This window comes from Notothenia coriiceps, unplaced genomic scaffold (genome assembly GCF_000735185.1).
Source record: "Notothenia coriiceps isolate Sejong01 unplaced genomic scaffold, NC01 NC01_scaffold00037246, whole genome shotgun sequence".
Lineage (NCBI taxonomy): Eukaryota > Metazoa > Chordata > Actinopteri > Perciformes > Nototheniidae > Notothenia > Notothenia coriiceps.
Window position 1 is genome coordinate 704,760 of NW_011369947.1, and position 23,616 is coordinate 728,375.

Consider the following 23,616-nt stretch of genomic DNA (forward strand, 5'->3'; position numbering starts at 1 on the left):
TTTGCAGCCTTTACAGCCAAAAGGTGTCACCTATGCAGTCTTGTCCCTGGCTGTCTCATCCACTGTCACTTGCCATACCCGACCGACGATCCAAGTTGCTGAATCAACTTAGCCCCATGCAGAGATTCCAGTATCATGATTAAAGGCATAGGGTACGCGTCTGGTGGGGTTTTGGCATTCAGACCTCTGAAATCGACAAAAGATGTATACAAAAAACAGCTAATATCAGAGTCGCAGTTATTACAGAGGCGTCAACACAACCTTGCACAAAAAAAACTACAAAAAGACCAAAACACTTTTAAAGTTACACGTAACAAAGTACAAAGAAACACAAATGACCACAACAATACAAAGATGTGAAAACCATACAAAGACGCACACAGTAACCATAAAGAGATAAAAGAGATTACCACAGGAGACAAAACTACCATAAAGACATGCAAAACAACTACAAATAAATACAAAATGACAGAGAAAAAGGATGAAAAGAGGCTAAACTTCTTTGAAGTCTGTGTGTCTGGCTCCTATTTAGGAGAGGTTGTTGGGCGTTTTCCTTGTCAGAGCCAAGGGGCCAATTGTCTCAAACGGCCCATGTATTGCATCACTGCTCACCAGAAAACGCTTTGCTTTGAGGCAACTCAAAGAAATTGTTTACCGTTGCTATCCTCAGACGAAAAACAACCAGAGTAACGTTAACTGTGGAAACTCTATCCAGAAAAAACAAATCATTCATAGTGAGTTTATGTGCCTGAAAATGTAAGTGAACAAAAATGTGCCATGAAGAAAGGTAACGTACACTCAACAAAAATATAAATGCAACAATTTTGATTTTGCTCCCATTTTTCATGAGATGAACTCAAAGATCTAAAACATTTTCTACATACACAAAATAACCATTTCTCTCAAATATTGTTCACAAATCTGAAAAAAATCTTTGATAGTGAGCACTTCTCCTTTGCCGAGATAATCTTGTGAACAATATTTGAGAGAAATGGTTATTTTGTGTATGTAGAAAATGTNTTGAAAACCAGGCATGTCCATCATCATTGTCACAAATGGGCAAACTCAGAACTGGTACCAAGTCAGACTTGGTGGGCTGTTTGGAGGACCTGATTTATTTACAAGAGAATGCATCCCAACCATGGGCGTCACCTGGGGTAGGCATCCGGGGCTTTTCTTTAGCCCCAGACAAATTGTCCCTCAATAATATAATACATTAACCGTACTTTACCTAGAGGACGGTAGAATTGTAATTTCCCGTGTTCAGTGAATGCAACAGAGGCAATGGGTGATATGTTAGGGTTAGGGTTAGGGTTAGGGTTAAACCCTAACCCTAACATGTCACCCATTGAGCATGTTTGGGATGCTCTGGATCGGCGTATACGACAGCGTGTTCCAGTTCCTGCCAATATCCAGCAACTTCGCACAGCCATTGAAGAGGAGTGGACCAACATTCCACAGACCACAATCANAACTGGATATAAACTCCCCAAACAGGCGAAAACCTACCAGTTTCACCCACTGTCACTGCCACCTCCCTCCATGCCTGGTTCCTCCTGTTTGTATCCCGGTAAATAGTTCTGGTCGTAAAGAACCGGGTGATTTGCTACCGTAATTTCTCGTTTGGAATATGAGGAAATGAACTGTGGTCTGGCTCTCCCAGCTTGCACGCGGTTTGATTGGCTCGCGCTTGTACTGGCGGGATTTGCATACACAGGATTTGATTGGCTGATGCCAGCTTCGAGAGCATCGGGAGCATCAAAAGTTGAACATTGCTCAACTTTTGATGCTCACGATGCTTGCAAAGCCTTGCTCCGCTCCCCACAATGCAGTTCGGCGAAGATTAAAAATCTTCTACGTCACCCCATTCAAGTGAATGGGCGAAGCTTTGAAAGATTTTTTTCATGCCTGTTTGTGGACGGGCCGTAAAGGTATTAAATAAATGTATCGGAGTAAAAGTACACGGTTTTCCTCTTAATTGTAGTCTAGTAGAAGTTAGTACAAAGTAGCGAAACATTGAAATACTGAAGTCAAGTACAAGTACCTCAACATTGTACTTAAGTACAGTACTTGAGTAAATCTACCTGAAACCACTGGATGAGAGTTACATCACTTCTTTGGAAACTGATTTAAAACCGCTAAAGCAACATTTTCAAATGCTCAACTTGTTCAAATTGCCCATTTTTGTTGTTGTTGGAGATTATTAAGCCAGCCAATCAAACACTGGATTCAACTGAGTGGTCAAAAACAATTGGGCAAACATGATGTGAGCCGAGGCATTTTTAATGCCTTCATTAGAGCGCGGGAGAAAGCAGCCAAAAAGCCTGAGTTTTATCCTCTCTTGTTCTCTGAGTCGCTGCCAGGAAGCTGCCACGGGGCAGTGCCCACTCAGCGCATCGCTCCATTGGCTGGCGCCGCCCCAGAGGACTATGAAAGACATTATAAAGTCTAATAGTGCAGTTTATATACTTTATTACTGCTTGTTAATTGGAGCACAGCATTCTGGAAGAAATGCTTTTTCTCTCGTCATGTGCAATGCAGTCCAGCCCCTGCACAGCATTAACTTGCTTACCAGGACTAATAAGTGCACAAAAGAAGGACATAATAAAGGTTGCTTAGAGAAAAGCACTCTTGCTTGTCGGTGAATGTTGAAGTTCGACATCAATCACAAACTATGAGCGTGACTACTTGCACTTGCCTTTGAGTCAGATATTCACATGTGCATTATGTTTTGGCAAATACATATATAGATCTGTACCCATTGTCCTAGATAGGAAGCCAAGTTTCATCATACCGAGTCAGAACATATTGAATTCTTCTTTCACTGATATCTTTTAAAGCACTGGCAAGCAAACCTTTGAGTCATAATTTATCATAGCTTACATGTTTTTTGAAGTTTTCTATAGTTTCCATCAGTGCCGAAAGTGATATCATCCTGGTGGGTTGGGTTTTTGTTTCTCTTTTAGTGAAAAATCTTGACAGCAATATGTGAGGAAGTCAAGGATTCTGGGAAAGTTAGGCTGATGCCCTGTTCAGGTTAACACTCGTAAGTCCAAGTTTCAGGCAGCTGGGAGCCGGGCCAGGCCGACTCTGGATGTTAATAAAGTTTAGAGGCTGTGTGCCAGCACTGTGATCTGAAACGCTTGGGGTTATTTTTACAGACTTTTTACAGACAATTATATTTGAAAGGGAAAGCTACTTTTCAGTAGGCTAATATCGGAGCAAGGAGATAAAATATGTGATAAGAAGACGCAATTTCCCATGATGTGATGCTATTTTTCAGTGTGTGGGAATATCTTCTGTATGAGAACTCGGTATATTGATCTGACGTGGCTTTCCACTTGTGTTATTCGTGCCTAAATGGCATTTTGACAGCATTCGTGCAACGTTAATTCCTGTTCTGTGTCTGTTTTCTCAAATAATCCAAGGAGTAAGTGTCTTTTTATTCTTTCTGTCACATGTCAATGACTTTGTTTAATCTTCTTTGACAGAGAAGTTGTCAAACAGGCTGTTGAATGAATCTAAGATGACGTTGGCTTGTAGTTGTTCTACCGATGTACGTGACACCAGGGATGTCTGCTTGATTTCACCCTTAGGAACCCAAAACCACAGCTCACAGAAACTGGAAACAGTGGAGACATCTGTTATCTCCTGGCTCCTGTAGTATCTGCCAGCTTTACGTTCCCTACATCACATTACAATTGAAATAAATCTGCACGGTTGTAGTTCTGCTGGCGGCGTTTCCCTGTCATTCTAAGTGAGCAAACGATTCTTCTTCAAGTAGTTCTGCTAAAGACAAATCAGTGCTGTTCTTCTTTGCTTTACTGGTGCAAGGAGTACATGTAGAACCCCTTTCTCTTCATATGGTTCATAAGGGCTGTGCAGTAGGTGTGTTAAATGGATCCATATTACACTGAGTAATAGCCTCAGTATGTACTCTTCATTAACATGCTTAACATTCCCCCCAAGACCCAGAAGTCGGCTTCTATAATACACCGCTTAACACAAACATCATGTTGGACACTTAGGATCTCTTATGGGGCTCGTTGTTGGCAGTTTTATTAGTGAGCCGAGTTACACAGTGTGTGTGTGTGTACGTGTGTGTCTGGGCGCTAATGTTTGGGTCAAAGTAGAGGAAGAAATGGACATGTTCATGAACTCTAAGCATCGAAACCTTGGAAAATGAATAACAGAAATACACACACTTTATGCCAGCTAATTAGAGCAGAGAGCCAACAAAAGAACATGTAGTGAAGAGGTTAATGCAGGGCAGTGCAAAATGTTATTGTTTTAAGCTTTCATTTGGCTTGATAATGAAATCTATTGCAACACTGGTCAGCCACTCGTCCCATGTTTCCAAAAACGGGACACGCAACCTTGTTTTTGAAAGAGAGACCTCTCAATACTTGAAAAAGTAAATGCTGACTCACTGATATTTAACTGAAGATATCGAGGTCATTTTATAGGATGTTTAAAACCAGGGTGTGTCTGTGCATCAATGCATTGGCGCACACTTGAAGTATTTTTGCGTTTATGGTTGTATACATATAAATGTCTCTTTTGATCAATATATGAAATGTTTGCTCTGGATCAACACCTGTTGGACCTTCCAACCCTAGATTTCTGTCGTATTTAATAAAGATAGTGTTCACGGTAAGGTTATGTTAAAAGATCGGAGTCCAGTGCATAGCTGTCATAGCTGGTTTGACTTTTACTGCAGTTTTTCCCTCCTCAGTATTCAACCTTTACAAGGAAGCTGAAACCCATCAGGAGGAGCTTCAGTTGCCTTAACACTGATATGCTGAGATTCTTATATCCACCCAGTGAAGACACATGGGTTCACACGGCTTCAGTAACCAATAAATGTTCCCGTAGCAGAAAATTTCTTATATCAGGGGGAGTTTTTGACAAGAATATTTGGGATGAGTACCTGGCTTCATCCCCAGTATGTCCTCACTGAAGCTGAGTCACAGGTTTAGTGGACAGATTGAGAGACCTTAGAAAGATTTCCTTCCTTTCTGTTTATCTAACTTTTGCCCTTGATAAGTCAGCCCACAGCACATGTTGACTAATAGCGATAAAAAGTCTAATCAGGCACTTTCAGCTCGTATCGACAGTGATCTAATAGGCATGTGTTATAAAGTTAAAATGAATTAGACAGCGTCAGAGCCGTGACAGCCAGGTGCTGAACACTTGGCCCGGCAAACCAAAGCCTCAGCCAATTGGAGAACACTTTCAGAATGTATCTGCACTCTTCTCCCTCGACAAATTATTTGATTGTTCCCAAACAGTTGGTTTTCATTAAGTATCTTGGCTAATGACTGAGAGCATTTGGGCTATTGTTATTCGTTTATTACGCATAGATACTGACTGAAAGCATTCACATCTGATGGTACAATTCCATGCAATAATCAGAATCAGAATCAGAATTGCCTTATTCGTCTCACAAAAAGGACATTTCCAGATTTACAGCAAAGTATAAATAGAGACGAAAAGGCATTCACATAGTATTTAAAAAAAATGATATACAAAATGGTTCAAATTGAAAGAAGTACACATTCAGGTAGATAAGTCAGTAGCAGCAGAATTTCAAAAATAAGTGTAACAATGCAAAATGAAGTGTGGTATATAACAGTAGTCAAATATTATTGCACATAGTAACATAAAGATTCTTGTTACAGTGATGGATGGACTAACTAGCTAACTAACAAACTAAGAGTAGCAGGTAGTAGAAATAATAATATTAGCTAAGAACATAATTATTCATAAGTGTTGTTGAACAACAGTGGTGTCATAGTCTGTGTTCTGTAGATATAATAGAAACCAACCAAAACATGAAACACAGATGGTCTGCGCAATGGTAACGTTGGTATATAAGGTAAGAAGGACAATCTTGATATGCTTATTACTTTGTATACGCTCTAAATGCCTCCGTGGCATGACCTTAGTTGCTGTCTGTCAAACGGGGTTATGCTGCTTCCTGATGAACAACTTCTGTACAATTTCCCCTCAGCGACCTTTAAACTCTGCTCCAAAACCTTTAATCACATTATTCAGTGTGTCTCATGTACCCCGACTAGCAGATCTGCTGTGTGAGGGCTGCAGATGGGAGAGATAGGGAGAAACTGGCCTGGCGTCCGAGCCCTGCACTCTGCCTGACCCGAGCTCAGTGCATCAGGACTAGGCCGCTAATCTTTAACAAATGCTGGGAGTCTCCATAACCGGGCCCTCGCTGAGATGGCTTAGTCAAAACAGCCCCGCTGCTCCTGAACACGACCACAGCCTCTAGCTTTAGTCAAACGCTGATTAACTAACAAATACCTGCTGCTTGTTCTCTAGCATTACACAGGCCGGTGCGTCTGCAGCGCCTCATGGAGTTTGACAGTGTGTTAGCCGTCCTGTAGGGGAACACACAGGCCTACTGTGTTACAGAGCTTTCAGGGTTTGTTAGTAGCACGCAGCAATAGGACATTAAGTGACATGTTAAGTGAGCAAAAGTAGGGGAATACCGCACTGAATTAAAATATATTGTGTTAATCTGGTTTTGAACGCTTTGTGTTGGATCAAGAACTTTATAAATAAATGTTTAGCACTGTTTGTTCTGCATTGGGGAAACATGCGGTATTCTCCACGGGGAACCAACAAACAACTAAATATAAAGGACTGTTTTTAGTTTCTCCCCGTTAGCATTTGTTGCACTCAAATTTATTGTGGAAATAAATCACCAAAATCGGCACGTAACAATTCACACTCACAACCATAAATCAAATGGCCAAGATTTGTACTGTTTTTCAATCCTTTTACAATAACTTGAGAGCTGGTTAGGTAAAACAGCTACGTCATGACAGTGTCTCTCGCCAACTTAATTCATGGGAAAAGCAAAACAAACAGTTTTTTACCGGAGGACACAGGTGATAAAACGTGGCCTTTTCGTCCAGTTTCAAATTTCATTGATGGTCACCCCCAACCCCTCTCACTTCCCACGTTTCCAAGAAAGCCCTTTGGTTTTACGGCCGAGCACATTACCCTTTCCACTTGATCACAGCAGCACCGCCAACACTTATCGGACATAACTCTGCCTTGCCTCCTCATACGCTGTTACTGTTTATGTGGGCTAACCTCGCCACATTTTTTAACCGTTCGGGCTTCAAACAAACACCCTGCAGCCAGGCCTCATGTGAAGCTCGGGCACAGTCACACTTTGTTCCTCGAAAACAACTGACGTGTTGAATTAAGCATCACCATTTGATGCACATATAATAAATATCTGAGTGTTTCAAGTATTTATTTTTTTACATTGTTTGCACATTTTTTAAACAATTTGATACACTGGGAACAATAAAACTTTCACGATTCTGCAATAAAAGTCATTCTTCTAAAGAATGCATCTTTTTATTCCAACAAGAACAACATTGGAAGTTCAACAGTAACTATAAACTCAATAAAAGAAAATATGAAGCTCAGCAAGAATGCTCGTTTATTTGAGTGCTAGAAAAGGCTGCAGTGAAATAAATATTTAATGTGTAAGCCTTAAACCGCAATTCAACAAAAGTCAACAAGTCTTGTTAGCCATGTCCTTGATAGCTTCAGCTGTAAATGTAAATGCAAAGTTTACCACATTGCCCACTTTTACAGGGCCAGGCTTGTCATTTGACACAAAAATATGGCCGATCTAGACCACTGTAAAGATGCCAGTCTTCTACAAGCCTCAAGAGCTCTGAGTCATGAAGGAGTGCAGCGAGAGAGGCAGAGCATCAGTATGTGTACACTGCAGCCTGCCAACGTACACTCATTTAACAGCACAAAAAGACTTGCACTGAGAACCCACATGTTTACGTTAGGGATGATGTAAAAGGACCAGAACTCATATTTCACATCAAATTTCTCTTTCAAGATGGCTTCTCTAAATTTTTACGTGCAGGGAAACAAACATTTGCATTTCAAAGTTCTTCAAATAAAAATAAATGAAAAGCAAACCCTTTTATGGGTTTGGAGACTATATTGGAAAATAGGTCAGGGGCAAAATGAATATTTTTTATGTTTGGTAAAAGAGCTCCACAATGAATGCCAGGTTATGTGAAAGGTTTGACACATGGTACAGGCCAGAGCTCTTCGTGGCTGCCTCTTTATTCAGAGCTTACACTCTCAGGCCCAAAGCAGCCAAACAACACATGATAAAGAATGATGTCTTTATTCCTGCTTGTTAATGTCTGATTAGGCTCCTTCTCACTACAGACACATCCAAATATCTATCAACAACTTTCACATTCAGGTATATTAAACCTGGTTTCTCTGTATGATATCAAATGAGGGGAAGAGTAGGGGAAAGACTTCAGAATGAGGTCATTGATTATATATAGCCGGGGCAGTTAAGAATGTGTTATTGTATTATACATGTAGTATGTTATATTAGAAACTTGACAAACTTCAGCTATGTGACATATGTGCACACATTAGAAACGCAGAGATTTCATTCATTTCTCTAAATCCATGATTGTGTTAATTATCCACCCAAAGAACACCCAAAGAAATTATTTTCTCCAATTTATTCCATGCCAATCTGTGTGATATGGGGAAATAAAAGTGTTGTGCAATAGGTTTAAAATAAGTTCACATTAAGAGAATAAGAGAATGTAATTCAATATTTTCCCTGTTTCAAAGAATTAAGCTTTTAATATTTGTTCACATCACGAAAAATGTGGCTTCATATACGAGAATATCATTATTATTAATTAATTATCTATTATTTCACCAATCTACAAGCCATCTGCTTTTAACCAGAGCAGTTCTGTGACCCATCACCAGCACACACACTGTTTTTATTCTATCAACATATTTAAAAAAAAATATTTTCCAATAACACCATATTATGGTCTTTTATATTAACTTTTTCTTTAATACAGTTTGTATTGTATCGAATGTTTTGACCTGATATAATTGTACATATCATATAAAACATGGGAACCAAACTAGTGTGTTCAAACTAAGATTAGAAATCCTAATATATTCTTAATTCAAGCTCACCTTAGATGACTTTCTTGGGATTCATGTGACAGATGATACCTATTGTCATTTGTTGACTGTACTTGTTTGTCCTTTTGCTCCGTATATAGTTGTCCTGCAAATGTCAGTAAACTGTAAAACTATGAGTTCTTGCTTAAGCACCAAATGTAATCATACTTTTCCCAGTGGATCTACTTTTCTTACTTATTTTGATGTTTTTGAAGTTGCTGGGTCTGACTCACAGTCAAACAGTGACTAGTTCCGACTCTGAAGTAGTTTCACTACTGAGACAAAACTCATGTCTTGCTTTGGCTGTAGCCCTTAGCTGACTTGCATGGTGAAGGGACGCAGTTAGAGCCGAAATCATAATAAAAGGAATCTTATTACAGCCATTAAACAAGGGCAGGGAAAACACAGGAGGCCTTTAATGCCTGGACATCTAAAATGCTTAGGCAGTGAGAATATATTTGCCCATAAAGCTCTTTGATGGTGGCCCTGTCTGTTCCAACACACAGTGCTGCTGTCTGTGTAAATAGCTGTGTATTGACCTCCCACCGCACAAGATTGAATGTGTTTCCACAAGTGTCATTTGGTACCATTTTGGGTTTTTACGGGCCCCACTAGGCTTTAGTTCAGGAGTCCTGCCATCGCTGCTCACGTGCCGGCCAGCAGTGGGCTCTTCCTCAAATTATAGAGCGATGATAGGGGGGCTATGACCTACAGACCCCCCTCCTCACAGCAGCATTATGGACCTCTGTTTGATGTGAAGTGATCTATAAGGTCCGCTCCACTGTCCATCTCAAGTTTCCTCAAAGCGCTTGTTCCTGTCTCGATGTGCGATCTATGTTTGTGAGTGTGTGGTTGTGAGTGGGGTGGTCCTCAGTTCCCTTTGGTGGGTGAGGACTCCCCACGCAATAAAATAATAGTATTGCTGACTTCCTTAGGTATGTGTGGTTTGAAACTCAACACAGGTTTGCACAGTGGAAAACCTGGGGCCCTCTCTTATTTATTCTGTATATTTATGAAAACCCCGATACTGTGTTGCCCTCTGAGTGAAAGAGGAGGTCTTTTTTCCAATGCCCTTTGGTGGGGGATGTGGACTGCTGTGCAATAGCAGATATCTTGCACAGTTCCTCACTATTGGTTTGTCATCAGTTATAGAATCATAATCATTTTGCTATGTGTGTCATTTATGTTTCCAATTAAATAGTGCCACTATTAAGATCTTCCTCATTTCAAGAACATTTGTTTGAAGGAAAATCATCTGAAACGAGTTAAACCACATTGTCAACAAGTGAAGTAATCTTACTGCATGACTAAACTGCAGTGCTTCATCAGAAAATGTAGTGCAGTTAAACTCTCATACAGTTTGGCTTTGTTGTGGTGTTCTTTCCTTTTTGTTGATTTGTCATGCGTTTTAAAATAACATTTTGAGTTTCGAGGACACTCAGAAGTATTTAGTGCCTTAGAGTTTGAGTAGATCAGCTTACTCTGTATGCTGAAGTATAGGGTTTTAAAAACCAGTGCCATGAAACAACACCAATAATCAAATCAAAATAAAAGCTTACCCTCTGTGCCTCTGCTGTCAAAGCAAATTTATGGGGTTTTGAAAAACCCGTTTCCCCTAAGAGCTCCGTTTTGGGGGCGGGTTAACCCCTAATCATCCTGACTCGCTAATATTCATTGTGGACACACTGTGGAGAAACCTTGGCTTCAACTTTAACCAGGAACTTCAAAAGCCAAAGCAATTACTATGCATGCTTTGAACATATCATTGTCACAAAGTAACATTCCGTTATTCTTCCTGCACTACAACAAAAAAAATAAGAAAGAAGTAGGAAGTGAAATTGGATTCCTCCTTTGGTTCCCAAAACATCTGGTTTGGCCCTTGTTTTAAACAACGACCATCCCCCTGTGAGAATAACAGAAGGTTATGTGCACTGTGAGTAGGTAACACAATAATCATTTTCAAATGTTGCTCCATTCAAATGTAATCTAATTACATCACTTAAATGCAACCTCTCAGTTGGACCACCGACCATCAAGGGATTTCTCCTCCAGAAGTTTTCCTAACTTTTCATTCATTTCTCTCCTACCTCTAAAGCCATTGGAAATATACAGTAATTGCTGCAAATTGATCACTTGTTTTACAAAAGTTATATAAATCTCCACTCCTGTCAAACTATAATCGATGGCAGGAGGCGGTGCTGGCTGAGAAGAAGAGAGAGTATCCGTCAGACGGGCCTCGATGCGCCTGCTACACGGAGATACTCTCATGTTCTGTGGTTGAGTTTGGCCACTGTCATTTCCGAGGAATTTCCTGCCATCTGTGTTCAATCGAATTCTCTCACAGATTTGGGATTCCTTGTAAATATTGGTTGCTGGCTGAAGAGGAGTGAAGGAGTACTGTGAGGTTTTGTGCCGACAGCCCGTTGGACCATAATGAACAGGCTACTGGTGCAGCGATGAGCTAGGCTAACAGATGAAGACAGCATAGTATCTGGCAGAGATGATGCTTCTCGGATGACTTTTTCCTCTGTAGCTCGATGCTAAGTGGGCTTTTGTCCTGTCTATTTTTAGTCATGCCTGCGGCGTGGATTTAGGGATGGCTATGGTCTGTTGGTGCGTCTACCACTTCCAGACTGAAATATTTCAACTAGTATTGGATGGATTGCCATGACATTTAGAGATTTCCATGCTGCCCGGAGGATGAATGACTTCGGTGACCCCCTGAATTTTCCTATAGTTCCCCTCAGTAATTACTTTAGTCATCACTTAACTTTTCATCTAGTGTCCCCATTAGGTATTTTGATGACTTATTACTAAATACCTGCTACATTATTTACATTTTATTAGCATTAGCTGCACTGACGTGTTTGATAAAAGCTAAATGAGTAACCAAGTTTTACAGTATAGTACAGATTTGGTTGTGCTACTATAGTAGTTTTTGGCAAATAAAGGGCTTTGATGATGTTTTGATTGGATGTTAGTTCACAGTCTGCTGTGTTTTGGGAGGGCACACGGACAAACTGAGGCCTATTGTTCGTTCGCTTCTGCACTAAATCGCCATGTTTATTTTTTACAGCAGACTTATGTACACTGGTTATTCTCATGAGTGAACACACACACCAGGACACACTCACACAGAAAAACACTCATAGTGGTAGCACACAGATTCAGCAACTGAACTCTTTTCAAATAAACATTGATTTCAAAATCTACTTCGTTACCCTATTTGTGTTTAGTTGTTGCAGGAAATCACTTGATTCTGTTGAGAAGTGTCGCACCTTTAACACTTTCTTTAAGGGTGTGGTGCGCTCACTGCTCGTCAGTTTTCTGGACTGGCATCGCTCTGCCAGTATTTACGGCCGCCTCTCCAGACAGAGCAGCCTCTTGTTTGGTTTTGAAGCGGCTCCTGATCCCATGCCGAGGTTTCAGCACCGTTGGCTCCGGAGCCGTGTTGCTCAGCCGCCCAATAAAGGTGTCCGTCACTTCGCCAGACGTCCCTGTCATGTCTGCCAGCCAAGTGCATCACGTCCTGTCAGTGTACCGGTCTATCAAAAGTCAGTCTGACTGATGCTTTGTTCAATGTTCGGCCTTTTACTATTGTGTGGCTTTCTACTCGGATTACAGGATGTGGTTTGGCTGATCACTCCTTGTAAAACTTTGTGATTGTCTGTTATTATTCCTGCCAGTGTACAGATTTGTGGGCTAACCCTGTTATGATAGTGATTGTCAGGATAGCGTTGTGGCTTTAAAGTGGTTTGTTGACTATGCACATTCTTGTTCTATTACCAAATGTCCTAAAACAGTTGAAGATAGAAGATATGCTTTTTTATGGGATAATCAATCATTGTAGATTTTACAGCTCTTCCCAGAGGTCAGTGTAAAAACATTGTGATTGAGCATTATGAGGTTGTTTCCTTAGATTTCCTCGTGATTAAGGTCAGGGTTCTGTTTGCTGAGCTATGTTTTTCCCCGTTTGGATATCACCATGTGGTTATTGTTGCTTATGCTAGTAATTCAGTTTGTTTGATTCTGATCATCCCACTGTTATAATAGCAAATGTAAAATAACTGAGATGGCGTGCAGCCTCCAAAATGACCATTACATTAATACAGTCTCAACAAAATCTGGAAATGATAAGGTTTAAGAAGTAAGAAGAATTTATTACAAGTCTGTTCTAGGTGTTATTTTTACCTGAGTTCTTTTAATAAATTGTTTCCTCAATTTCTGTTAAAAAAATCCTTATTGAAAATGACACAAAGTCTGGAACAATATCTTAAATGGGAAAGAGACACAAAAATGAACTAGCAGACAGATTTATGTAACTGCCTTTATCAAGATGGAGACAGATGTTTTATTAAAACACGGTATCAGTTTTTGCATCACTGCGTCATTACATTTAATATGAGTAAAGCAGGAATCACATGCAACAAAGCTGATAATGAGCTGCATTTAGACGCCAGTCAATTATGGGCTTTACATTTTAAGAACATTTAAACTGAATATTATGTTACTTCTGACCCACTTATCTGTCTCCCAGTCATGTTGATCACCTGTTGATGGATTTGTCCTCACAAGGGACAGCCTGGAGGGCACAACCAGTGACAAAGTGCTACCACCAGGTGGTGACATGCACAAGTGTAAAGTCTTAATTATGTTAATCAGCGAGTGCAGAGGGGAAATGCTTAGATGTGACCCTAAGTAAGATGTAGTGGGAAGTGATCAGGAATGAACACAGCCATTCAATGCATCTTCCTCTGTAAGCATTAAGTGTGAGTGTATTATATTCAGGGTGTGTGTGAGGAGAGGAGTACGTGTGTGGAGTCACATAATCCTGTGTTTAGGTTTTGCCTGGTAGCGCCCCCTCTGCGGTAAAGTGGTTGGTTTTTGGGCCTCGGCGGGCATTGAGCCTGGCACTGTGATGGGGACGGGGGTGGAGGGGTGGAGTTTGGGGTGGGAGTGTTGCTGGCTGCCAACTATTTGTTTGTCTTCATGACTGCGGTTAGCACTGCTCCATTTGAAAAGCCTGATATTATGAGGACGCCTGCTTCCCACAACATGTGCTTTCTTCGCTAAAAGCTTATCATTTACCGACCGCTGCATTCATCAGTATGAAAAACTCAGTCGCCGCTTAGCATGAACAACAAATCCCCAATGAGGTTTACTTGGACGACTGGTCTAATTTGTTATATGCACTAATGATTTTTCATTTCTTTCTGAAAAGATATTTTTGTGCCCAGAAATAGCCGAGGTTCGCAGCATGATTCTTCCTTCCTCCTTGATCTGAGGTTATTGTGTGACCGAGCTGACCATGAGAAACCAGGAAGAACAAAGATACCTGATTTTGTCCTCACGAAAGTTCTCATGTCTTCTGGTACTGGTAATCCTGCTACAAAAACACTGACATTTCTGTGCTCCAACAGTAATCTAATCGTTTTTTTTTTTTGCTCCGCACCTGCTTTAAGAGGAGCTTTCTCTGTAGACGTTGTTATTTTTCATTTACTTGTGCCCTCAGGTTTTTCAATCATACAGCCATTACTAAGCAAACAAATAAGTTCCGGGCCTATGCTGCAGACACAAATATAGACATGAGTTATGAGATTCAGAGAAGCCAGGAAAGGATTTGGACCCTAATACACAACATCTGCACCCGACAACACTCACAACCAGAACATCGCTCCACAAAGTCTCACAGTCTTCTGTCACACACTTGTGTCTGTTGACCATGTTGCGGAAGGGGGGAGGCTAAAGGCAGGTGGGGGTGTTGGGGCAAGCAGGAATAAAATGATCATTATTAACTGTTTAAGTGCTGAGTGTTATGATTTATGGAGCCAAAGTGGGGCCAGTTGAGGTGTCAAGTTGGATTTCCAGAGGCATCTGTCTTGCGGTTTTGGCAGCTTGTTGTACCTTGGGTTCAGATGTTTGCATCACACTCCTGACATCCCGTTTCCCTCTCCTACACCCCCCCCCCCTCCTCCCCCTGTAAGCACAGTACACCTCTGATCGCTGCCCTTTCCCCTCCCTAAACCATCTATCCATCCGCACATCTGCTCTTGATTACGGCCTGCATGTCTCCGAAGACTTGAACGCATTATACGCTGGCACAAGCACAGTCTCACTCTGGCACTTAACACAACGCTTAGGCGACTTAAAAGGGAGAGGCGAGAATTATAGAAAATGAAGTGTCACCGAAATAAGAAATCGCCCCCAGATTACCACCAATTACACTTAATAATGCTGTCCGGACCATCTGCTGATCAGATGGAGCACTGCTCTTGTCTTCGGAGAAATAATGATACCTGAGAGTGCAAAACAAGGAGAGAGATTCATTGAGTCAGACAGCGACATATTTAACTATGTGATGATGTGGTTTGATCTGTACTGCATGGACTGGAAGCTCTGTATGGTAATGCAGTCATAACCGCGTATCTTGGGATAATAGCCATTCGGAGGGGTTAAGTTCGGCTAGATTGGAGACATGTGTCTGCTCTGCTTTATTAGTCATTTATTAGTCACTGGGGTCAGGGGAGAGTTTTTTAGCCAAGGCACAACACTGCTGAACTTGAGCACAATGCTGATCATCAGCCCCTAAGGCGGCGTGAAAAGGTTTACCGTTACAGCGAACCATAACTGGCTACATTATCCAATGTGAAATGTATCCAGTAGGTTCAACAATCAATGTAATCACGGTCACAGTGAACGCAAACGCTCCACTAATGAGGGAGTCGTGCCTTAATTATCTGAATCTTTGAGCCTGCATTGGTTCACTCTTCCTGTCTATTGTCTTATTGTTCAGCCTGCATGGTCACAGTGGCTGAATGAATCTGTAGGAAGAACTTTAGAAAACACTTTCCACTCACGATCATGAGGCATCTTGAGTTTTACGGCTGTAGTGCGCCATTTTCCCGAGAGGATTTAGACAAAAAGGAAGCGTGACAAATGCATGAGATCAGAGCAGGCAGGGTTGATTGGACCCTCGTTTCCCTCCTCAACCACAGCACAAACATAATCCTACATGTCCCTAAACAAGTTCTCGGATAACTACTTTTATCCCTTTATAATGACACTCTTGTTTGAAGTATTCATGTGCGGTGTCACAAAGAAACTGGAATACTTCTTTCCTCTCTTCTCAGTTGACTGTCATCCTGCGGTGATGCTCACTGAAAGGAACGTGTTACGTTAATTATACAAGAGACGAGAGGAGCAATAGACACCATGTGATGACTCTTTTGAAAAGGAAGATTAGATGAGTATTATGAGACACCATGTTATCAACAGGGCTTGCGTCTTGGTCCACAGTCTTTGTTCCAAGACTTTTTTTCTTTTTTAGGGTGGTGTTTTAGGAGGCGAGTAACAATAGAGTCCTTATGTGTGCTTACGTCTTTAGTTGTCAGTGCTGACTTCAGTGACTCTTTGTGAGGACGAGCCAGCACATCTGCACATGGTCTCTTCTCTGAACACAACATTTGCCCCCGGTGCTTCTGGCACTGTCCTGCCTCTCTCTTTCTGCCCCTGTGTCCCAGATCTCACACCCTAACAGCATCACTCCTAATTGGGCCTGAATGCTTGCAACTGTGTGTTTATCAGACTACCATCCCACCCTGCTTGATCTAAGGTGAATCATTTAGAATTGGACACAATAGTGAATTCAATTTCCATAGGTAATCTGCGGCGATCCGCGATCAAATGTAAATGCATGGCATTTCTTTTAAATGACTGTGCCTACCATTTAAAAGTCTCCTGGGGAGATTCTGTGTGAACATATGCAGTTTGTTTCTTGCCAGTGTGTGTTTGAGGGCCAACAACATGCTGAATGCATTTTGTTCCTCATATAACATCTGCACAAAGGGCTTTTTGGACTATTTTGAAACCTGTGATATGAACATCTTTGTCACAGACGAAAACATTTGAAAAGAAGTCTTCAATTGGACTTGTTTACTTCCGTAACATAGTGACATCACTATGTCACAGTCACGTTTCTTTTGGCTAGCGCTCCAACACATTGTACGTGATAGGCTAAGGGGCGGGACATCTCTAAGCGGTTGACCAGTCACAACGGAGCCGACCAGCTAACCAATCAGAGCAGACTGGGCTCTTGTTTCCGACAGAGGGTGAAAAGAAGAGTAAGATCTGTATTTGCATTTAACGAACTACCTTTGACATCCAATATCGTAGCAACGGCTTTGGTTTTTGAACAACGCATCTTTGCATGCAAATTCTAAATAAAAATGCAGTGTTTTTGAGATTCGATGACGAAACATAATGTTGCGATACTCAAGTGTATTGATATTTTCTTGCAGCCCTACTTAGTGGGAGCCTTGTTCTGCTTTTTAGCTTTTACTGCCTCCAACTGTGGATCAGTGAAAAAGCGTCAAACCGTTGTAGGAATGTGTTTCGTGTCGGACGTGAGCTTGTGCATGTGCATGAAGACTCATAGAAACATTGCTCCAGAGTGACTAGTGGTTAAAAACCACAACCAACACATTTATTTTTCAGTTGATTAACAAAGGGTGATGTTTTTTAACAGCTCAAGTTTTCCCAGAACAAAACATGGGAAAAAAATGTGAATCCAGAGCCAAAGGAATGTAAAGTATGATTAGCACACAGCTGCAACCGACCACCCACAAGCTCTCGCTCCCTCTCTCACTCACTTACAGTATACTTTTACAATTTTAACTTCAATCTGTTTTATTGGTATTGCAAGTCCATTCATAGATGATATCATAGAAAAATGATGATATAATTGAAGGTAATAAAAATAAACTCTACAAGTAACATTTTTAATTAGTACGTGTTGAGCATATTATGCTTGTATAAATAATATATATTCATGAGCTACATTTTACATATACAGTATACCATACTTGACATGTGGTTTTTTTCTACTTATGTTTCCTGATATTATGGCAGGAGAAGACATGTTTAGCCGCCAGTGATTTCATATTTCCGTCTACTACGACAAAACAGTAAAAATAAATAGTGTTGTTTTTACATTTTTAAATTTCTGGGAAAGTCTTACGTCATTATTTGACAGTCATGTACATAAAAAATGTGTTCCGGTGGCACTATGTCCTCCCTTGGTCTTTAAAACGTCGACCATTTTCCTATATGAAGTTTGTAGTCACTACCTGACTTTTTTCTTCTGAAATATTCCGTTTTAAAAGCCCTGAGCAGAGATATCAACATTTCCAAGCTGTGTTGTGTTTGCCTTTTTAATTTTAATTACATTTTATTCATGATAGTGGATGGTGTCGGTGGCTACACACACACACACACACACACACACACACACACACACACACACACACACACACACACACACACACACACACACACACACACACTCCTGTCACTGCTCTGTTGGATATCTTACATTTCACCTCAGACCCAGTGTTCTCTCCACCTCCTGATCAAACTCGGCTCTAACGCAGAATGAAATGTTTTACGTTAAATTACCATGGCACATTCAATACAAACGGAATTTACTGTTGGGTCCCATCCAAGCCAACATATGTTGAGGAGCCTGTTTCTCCAACCAGAGCATGACTGATACTGTTATGTAGCAAAGCTCTAAATCACCGGAGCTCTAACTTTGTGCAGTAAGACTTTAACACGCATTTTACATACTGACTTTAATGTCCTGGAGACACATTTAGAAAGTGTCTTTAGGATGGAGATACTTAAGTCTAGTGTAGCTTTCACAACAAGATGTAACACTTCACATGAATGTTGGACACGGTAGAACAGGCCTTTTTTAAAAAAAAAAAAAAGTACTACTTGTTTCAATTGAAAGAGTACGTGAAGGCCTGTTATGCCTTTTTATTGCACCTCTCCAAGGCAGTGGAAGATTTCCACAAAAAATGTCACACCAACTTCTAGATGTAATTAAAACGTGTGAAAGTCAGATGCTTGTAGGAAATGCTACATAGACGTTTTAATAGGCAAGAATTTGGGCAACGACTTCAAAGCGATAATGTGTCAGTGTTGTTAACAGCTTATTTCTGAAATGTCCAAGTGGCCAAGAAACAAGTTATTGATTAATATCTTACCTGATATAAATGCAGTTTAACTACCACTAGCTAACTATCAACGATTTTCAAACGTACCTGTGTTCTCTAAACGCATGTGCACCATAGTATTAGTGATGATGATACATATCATTTTTGAAAAGATCATTTTTTTTTTTTTTAGGTTCTCAGATTAAAGTCAGAATCCTGAGAAAAAAGCTGGAATTCTAAGTAAAAGTCAGATTTCGGAGAAAAAGTCAGAATTATTAGTTTATTTATAAGTTTAAAATCAGAATTCTGATAAAAGATTCTGCCTTTTATCTCAGATTTCCAACTTTTTTCATCAGAATTCAGAATGCAATCATCTGGATTTTATACATATACAAATATTTTTCCTACAAAACCTGTTATAAAATTGAATTAAATACCTTTTATACAAGATGTAAAAGGTTTATGTTCATGTTCAAGCAGCAACATCTTTGTTAAAAAGCCAACTATTTGATAGCTTCAACCAAATTTCTGATGTTGGTACCAAAAGAATTGCGGTTCAATAGCCAGCCTGAATACCAAGTGTAGCATTTACTACAGAGCTCAGTGAAACCTCTGCTTATGATTTCTAGCCGTAAAGACTCAAGTGATATTTCCGAAACAATCGTGCTGGAAAACAATGGATGTATTATTCTGTCTTTAGTCAAATAATCCCTTGCCAGGTAATTGATGTTCTGGGATCATCCCTGTCTTCTCTCTATGTCTAACACATTTACATGGTGTTGACTTTTCCTGGCTTCCATCTCTTCTATTGTGAAACTTTGAGAGAGCATTGTCTCATAATTCCTGTTATATTTACCGGGTTGCCTGGTGTGGGTCTGTGTTTTATATGGTGGTGACTGTGTGTGTGAGAGAGCATGTGCATTCAGTCAAAGCTTAATTGAATGACTGCCAGGCTGTTCATGGCTTTATGATGATTATGTTTTTATTTAGTTGTTTGTGTTTTTGTTTGCATGCATGTCGACTGTCACGACCAAATTAAGAGATCTCTGTGATGATGTTAGTCATCACCATCCTGACTCATGTCACTTCTGGTATTCCCGATTAAATTACTCCTGGCTTGAGGCAGGGAAACACTTGGCTTCACATCGGCAGGCCTTGAAACTCTCATACAGAAACAGTTATATACTCGCAGCCAAAAAAGCAGATAAAAAAACAAAACAAAAAAGACAGAACAATCCAGAATTTGATCAATAAAACGGTTTGGATTGCTTGGAAACAGACCCCATCTTGCCTTCTGTTAACGGCTTTGAGTGAAGCCAGCGTTGTTTCTACGGTCCCCCGGCGATACTCCAATGTTTGCGTAGCTCGCCTTGCCTTTTCTCTACTTCATTGTGTTTCAGCGGTGACCCGTGACAACATAAATGCAGTGGAGACTAAGGATACATCCACTGTAGGAGGGATATGTCAAAAGATGTTCCCTAAACTGTGGATAACATGGCTCACAAAGTTCTCTTGTTTTCTCTTTTCTTTTGATCGTCATTGTAACCTTTTTCCCATATTCCACAACACTTCACCCCCCCCACCCCCACCCCCCTTCTACTGTTTATTCGCCTTCTCCATCTCCTACTCATGTTGTAATATCTTTCCCTTTGTTATGTTGTTGCATGTTTTCCCTACTTGTATCTGTAGCCCAAACACTTCTTTTATCTGACTTAAATTCATTTTTAGTTCAAGTTTACCCCTATATCCTTCTCATTCCCTTATAGTACCTTTTTTTTTATGTTATCTCTCACATACTGGGCACTTAGGTGACTATTATTATTATTATTATTATTATTCATAGTGTGTGATAACGTTCCCAATAACATCATTAGGGGGAAATTGAATTTGAGAAATTGAGTTAGAGAGGTTGGAGCAGGGGACGTGTGGCCGCCTACACAAGAGTGTGCGGGGATATCGCCTTACCTTTCACAAATATTTCCTCATACATCCAGGCCCTCCTATCGCTCACTTTCATCTCTCTCTTTTCCTACGTTTTTGGTCCCGTTCAAGAAGCCTTCATTTCTTCTAAAACAGTCAGGTTGAATGAAGTAAAGAGAAATCCTAAGAATGCAGTTACTTATATGGGGCTTGAGAATGAGGAGTAACACATTAAATACACAATATACTTTACAAAATGCTTATATTTGAAAAAGTAAATACAGATGAAAAAAGCTATAATAAAATTATATATTTTTAAAAGTAAATGCAGCGGTTTTAAATGTAATAACTCATTTGTTCACCCATGCATTTCTCCATCAAACAATTTAATTATATTTCAAAGATTCCTCCTTTTTTTTTAAACTTATGAATTACTCAAGAAGCCTTTTGAATTAAAAGTTGAAACATCTTCAAACATCTGTTCATTTACCCTTGACTTAGCACTTCTAGATTATTTTTTTACTAAATGAATCATTGACCAATTAAATAAATATAATTAATCAATTTAACCAATGAGGTCACCATCTTCACAAAAAGATTGATTACATATAATTAAAACAACTGGTGGTACATTTTGCTGACAGCATGTAATTTAAATTCTGAACACAGTAACACTTTTACTGTCTGAATCTGCCAGGCACATTCATTTGAGTTTGTTTATTTTTCCGAAATGGACGCACCACCATTTGGAATACAATTACTCCAGCAATAATATTTAGCAATAAATCTCTCGGACGTTATTCTTACTGTCACCACTTTGACTTTGCCAAAGTGCTCTCCATAAATCACACGATACTACGCTTGTGGCAGCCAATAATTATTCCTCTGGAGAATATTCATATCTAATAGGATTTCAACATGTCTGTGATGGCGTGGCTCCCAATGTATGTCCCTGATTGTTCCAGGGCAGTCAGCACATCACTGTGTCATTGCCAGTTTTTTAATTTGAAAGTCACATTGGATCCCTGCTAAGCTTCACATATCGAGGATTTAGACCAGGGGTGTCAAACTCATTTTAGTTCAGGGGCCTCATACAGCCAACGGGCATCTCAAGTGGGCCGGACCTGTAAAATCATAGCATAAAAACCTATAAATCACGACCACTCAAAATTGTTCCCTTGGTATAAGTGCATAGAAAAATACATTAAAAAAAAAAGGCTCGTTCAATTAACTATCTTTTTACAAAACTTTATGAACAACCCTGAAATGTATGAAGACAAATAATTGCAATTTCAATAATTGAATGCCTCAGTTTATCATTAACACATGGGCATTACAACTTACAAGTCATAGTGTCTCTGCAAAGGCACACAGCCTTTAGTCACAGGTACAATTATTACAATACTTAATAACCTGAACAATATAGCATTTTGCTATATTGTCAAGATCTAGATGATTTAACATTCATTTCCACATCTGTGTAGTAATCCTGCTCACCTGAACTGACACACCACCATACAAACTAAAGTGGGAACTATTTAGGAAGAAGGTTAAGTTATCCCCTGCCTTGTAAATGTACAAAATGCATACAATCAAAATACATAAAAGTTGTGAAAATGGCAAGTAATGTAAATAGTAACACTTTACATTTGGACCTCATTTAGTGATATCTCCTCTGCTTGTCTTTCAGTGAATGGTGCGTACTGCTCAGAGAAGGATTTGGACACGGAGCTGGGTGACGCTGAGGGCACCCTGATGCGATGTGGGCAGAGCCTGCTGGTGGGGGGTCATTTAGGGGGGCTTTATACCCAGAGCCTCCACTGTGACAGACCTACACCCGACCTCATTCTGCAGGACGGCCCTCACCAAGACACCAGGTAAACTGTCACTATCATTGCTGTTGTTCAATTATTTTCTTTTGAGTGTTTCCTGTTTGGTGTAGAATTACTAACATGATGCAGGTAGAGTGTGCTTCTCATTATTTTTGCCATTGTAAACCAGATGCACGGATATGTAGCTGCAAAGCTTTGCCCAGCCTCATAAAACACACCGATGGGGTCCAAAGTACAACATTCATGTTACACTAATGCGTTTCTTATGTTGTGCAGTCTTTGACTACTGTTGGTCAAGTCAGAAACAATTTCCATCGAAGCTCCCTGTTATGGGTTATGTCCCTTTTTCCCCCCTCCTCATCCGACAGCCATTCTCTTCTCTCATATTTTGTCTCAATATTTTCCCTATAGCCAAACAGGAAATGGTGCTCCTGAATAGAAAGAGAGAGGGGGAGGGTCAAGGCTTTATTAACAACAACGATGACAAAGTCTGCCAGTGGCTTTCTCCAATCCAAGCTAGCGTTAGCTCTGCTTTTCCCCCAGCGTGCTCAGGGGAAGGGACAAAGACGATTCCTTCATGAGACAGCCCGGAGAAAAGAGAGCTCTTCTCACATCACTCAGGGGCTTTGGACAAAATCCATAATGAGCCAACTGACAGGAATGATTATGTAGGAGATCACAGCAACGCATGGGGAAATATGACCTGGGTTCCCCATTCAGCGGGGCAAAGATTCCCACCATAATACACAGTATTGTAAACGGTGACCCTTCATAGGCCGCAATTATGCCACCAAAACAGGTGACTCCCTATTTACCCCCAATGTTGGGTTGGGTTTAACCCCTTTGTGTCATCAAAG

General features: G+C 40.4%; 1 protein-coding gene across 1 annotated transcript in view; it reads left to right on the top strand.

Moving 5' to 3' along the window:
• glis1b (GLIS family zinc finger 1b) overlaps nucleotides 1-23,616 on the top strand; it is a 62,612-nt gene that overhangs the window by 17,489 nt on the left and 21,507 nt on the right. Inside the window, exon 3 of the mRNA XM_010795443.1 lies at nucleotides 22,618-22,804. Within this exon, the coding sequence (XP_010793745.1) occupies nucleotides 22,618-22,804 (187 nt within the window). The remainder of the gene's footprint in view (nucleotides 1-22,617; nucleotides 22,805-23,616) is intronic.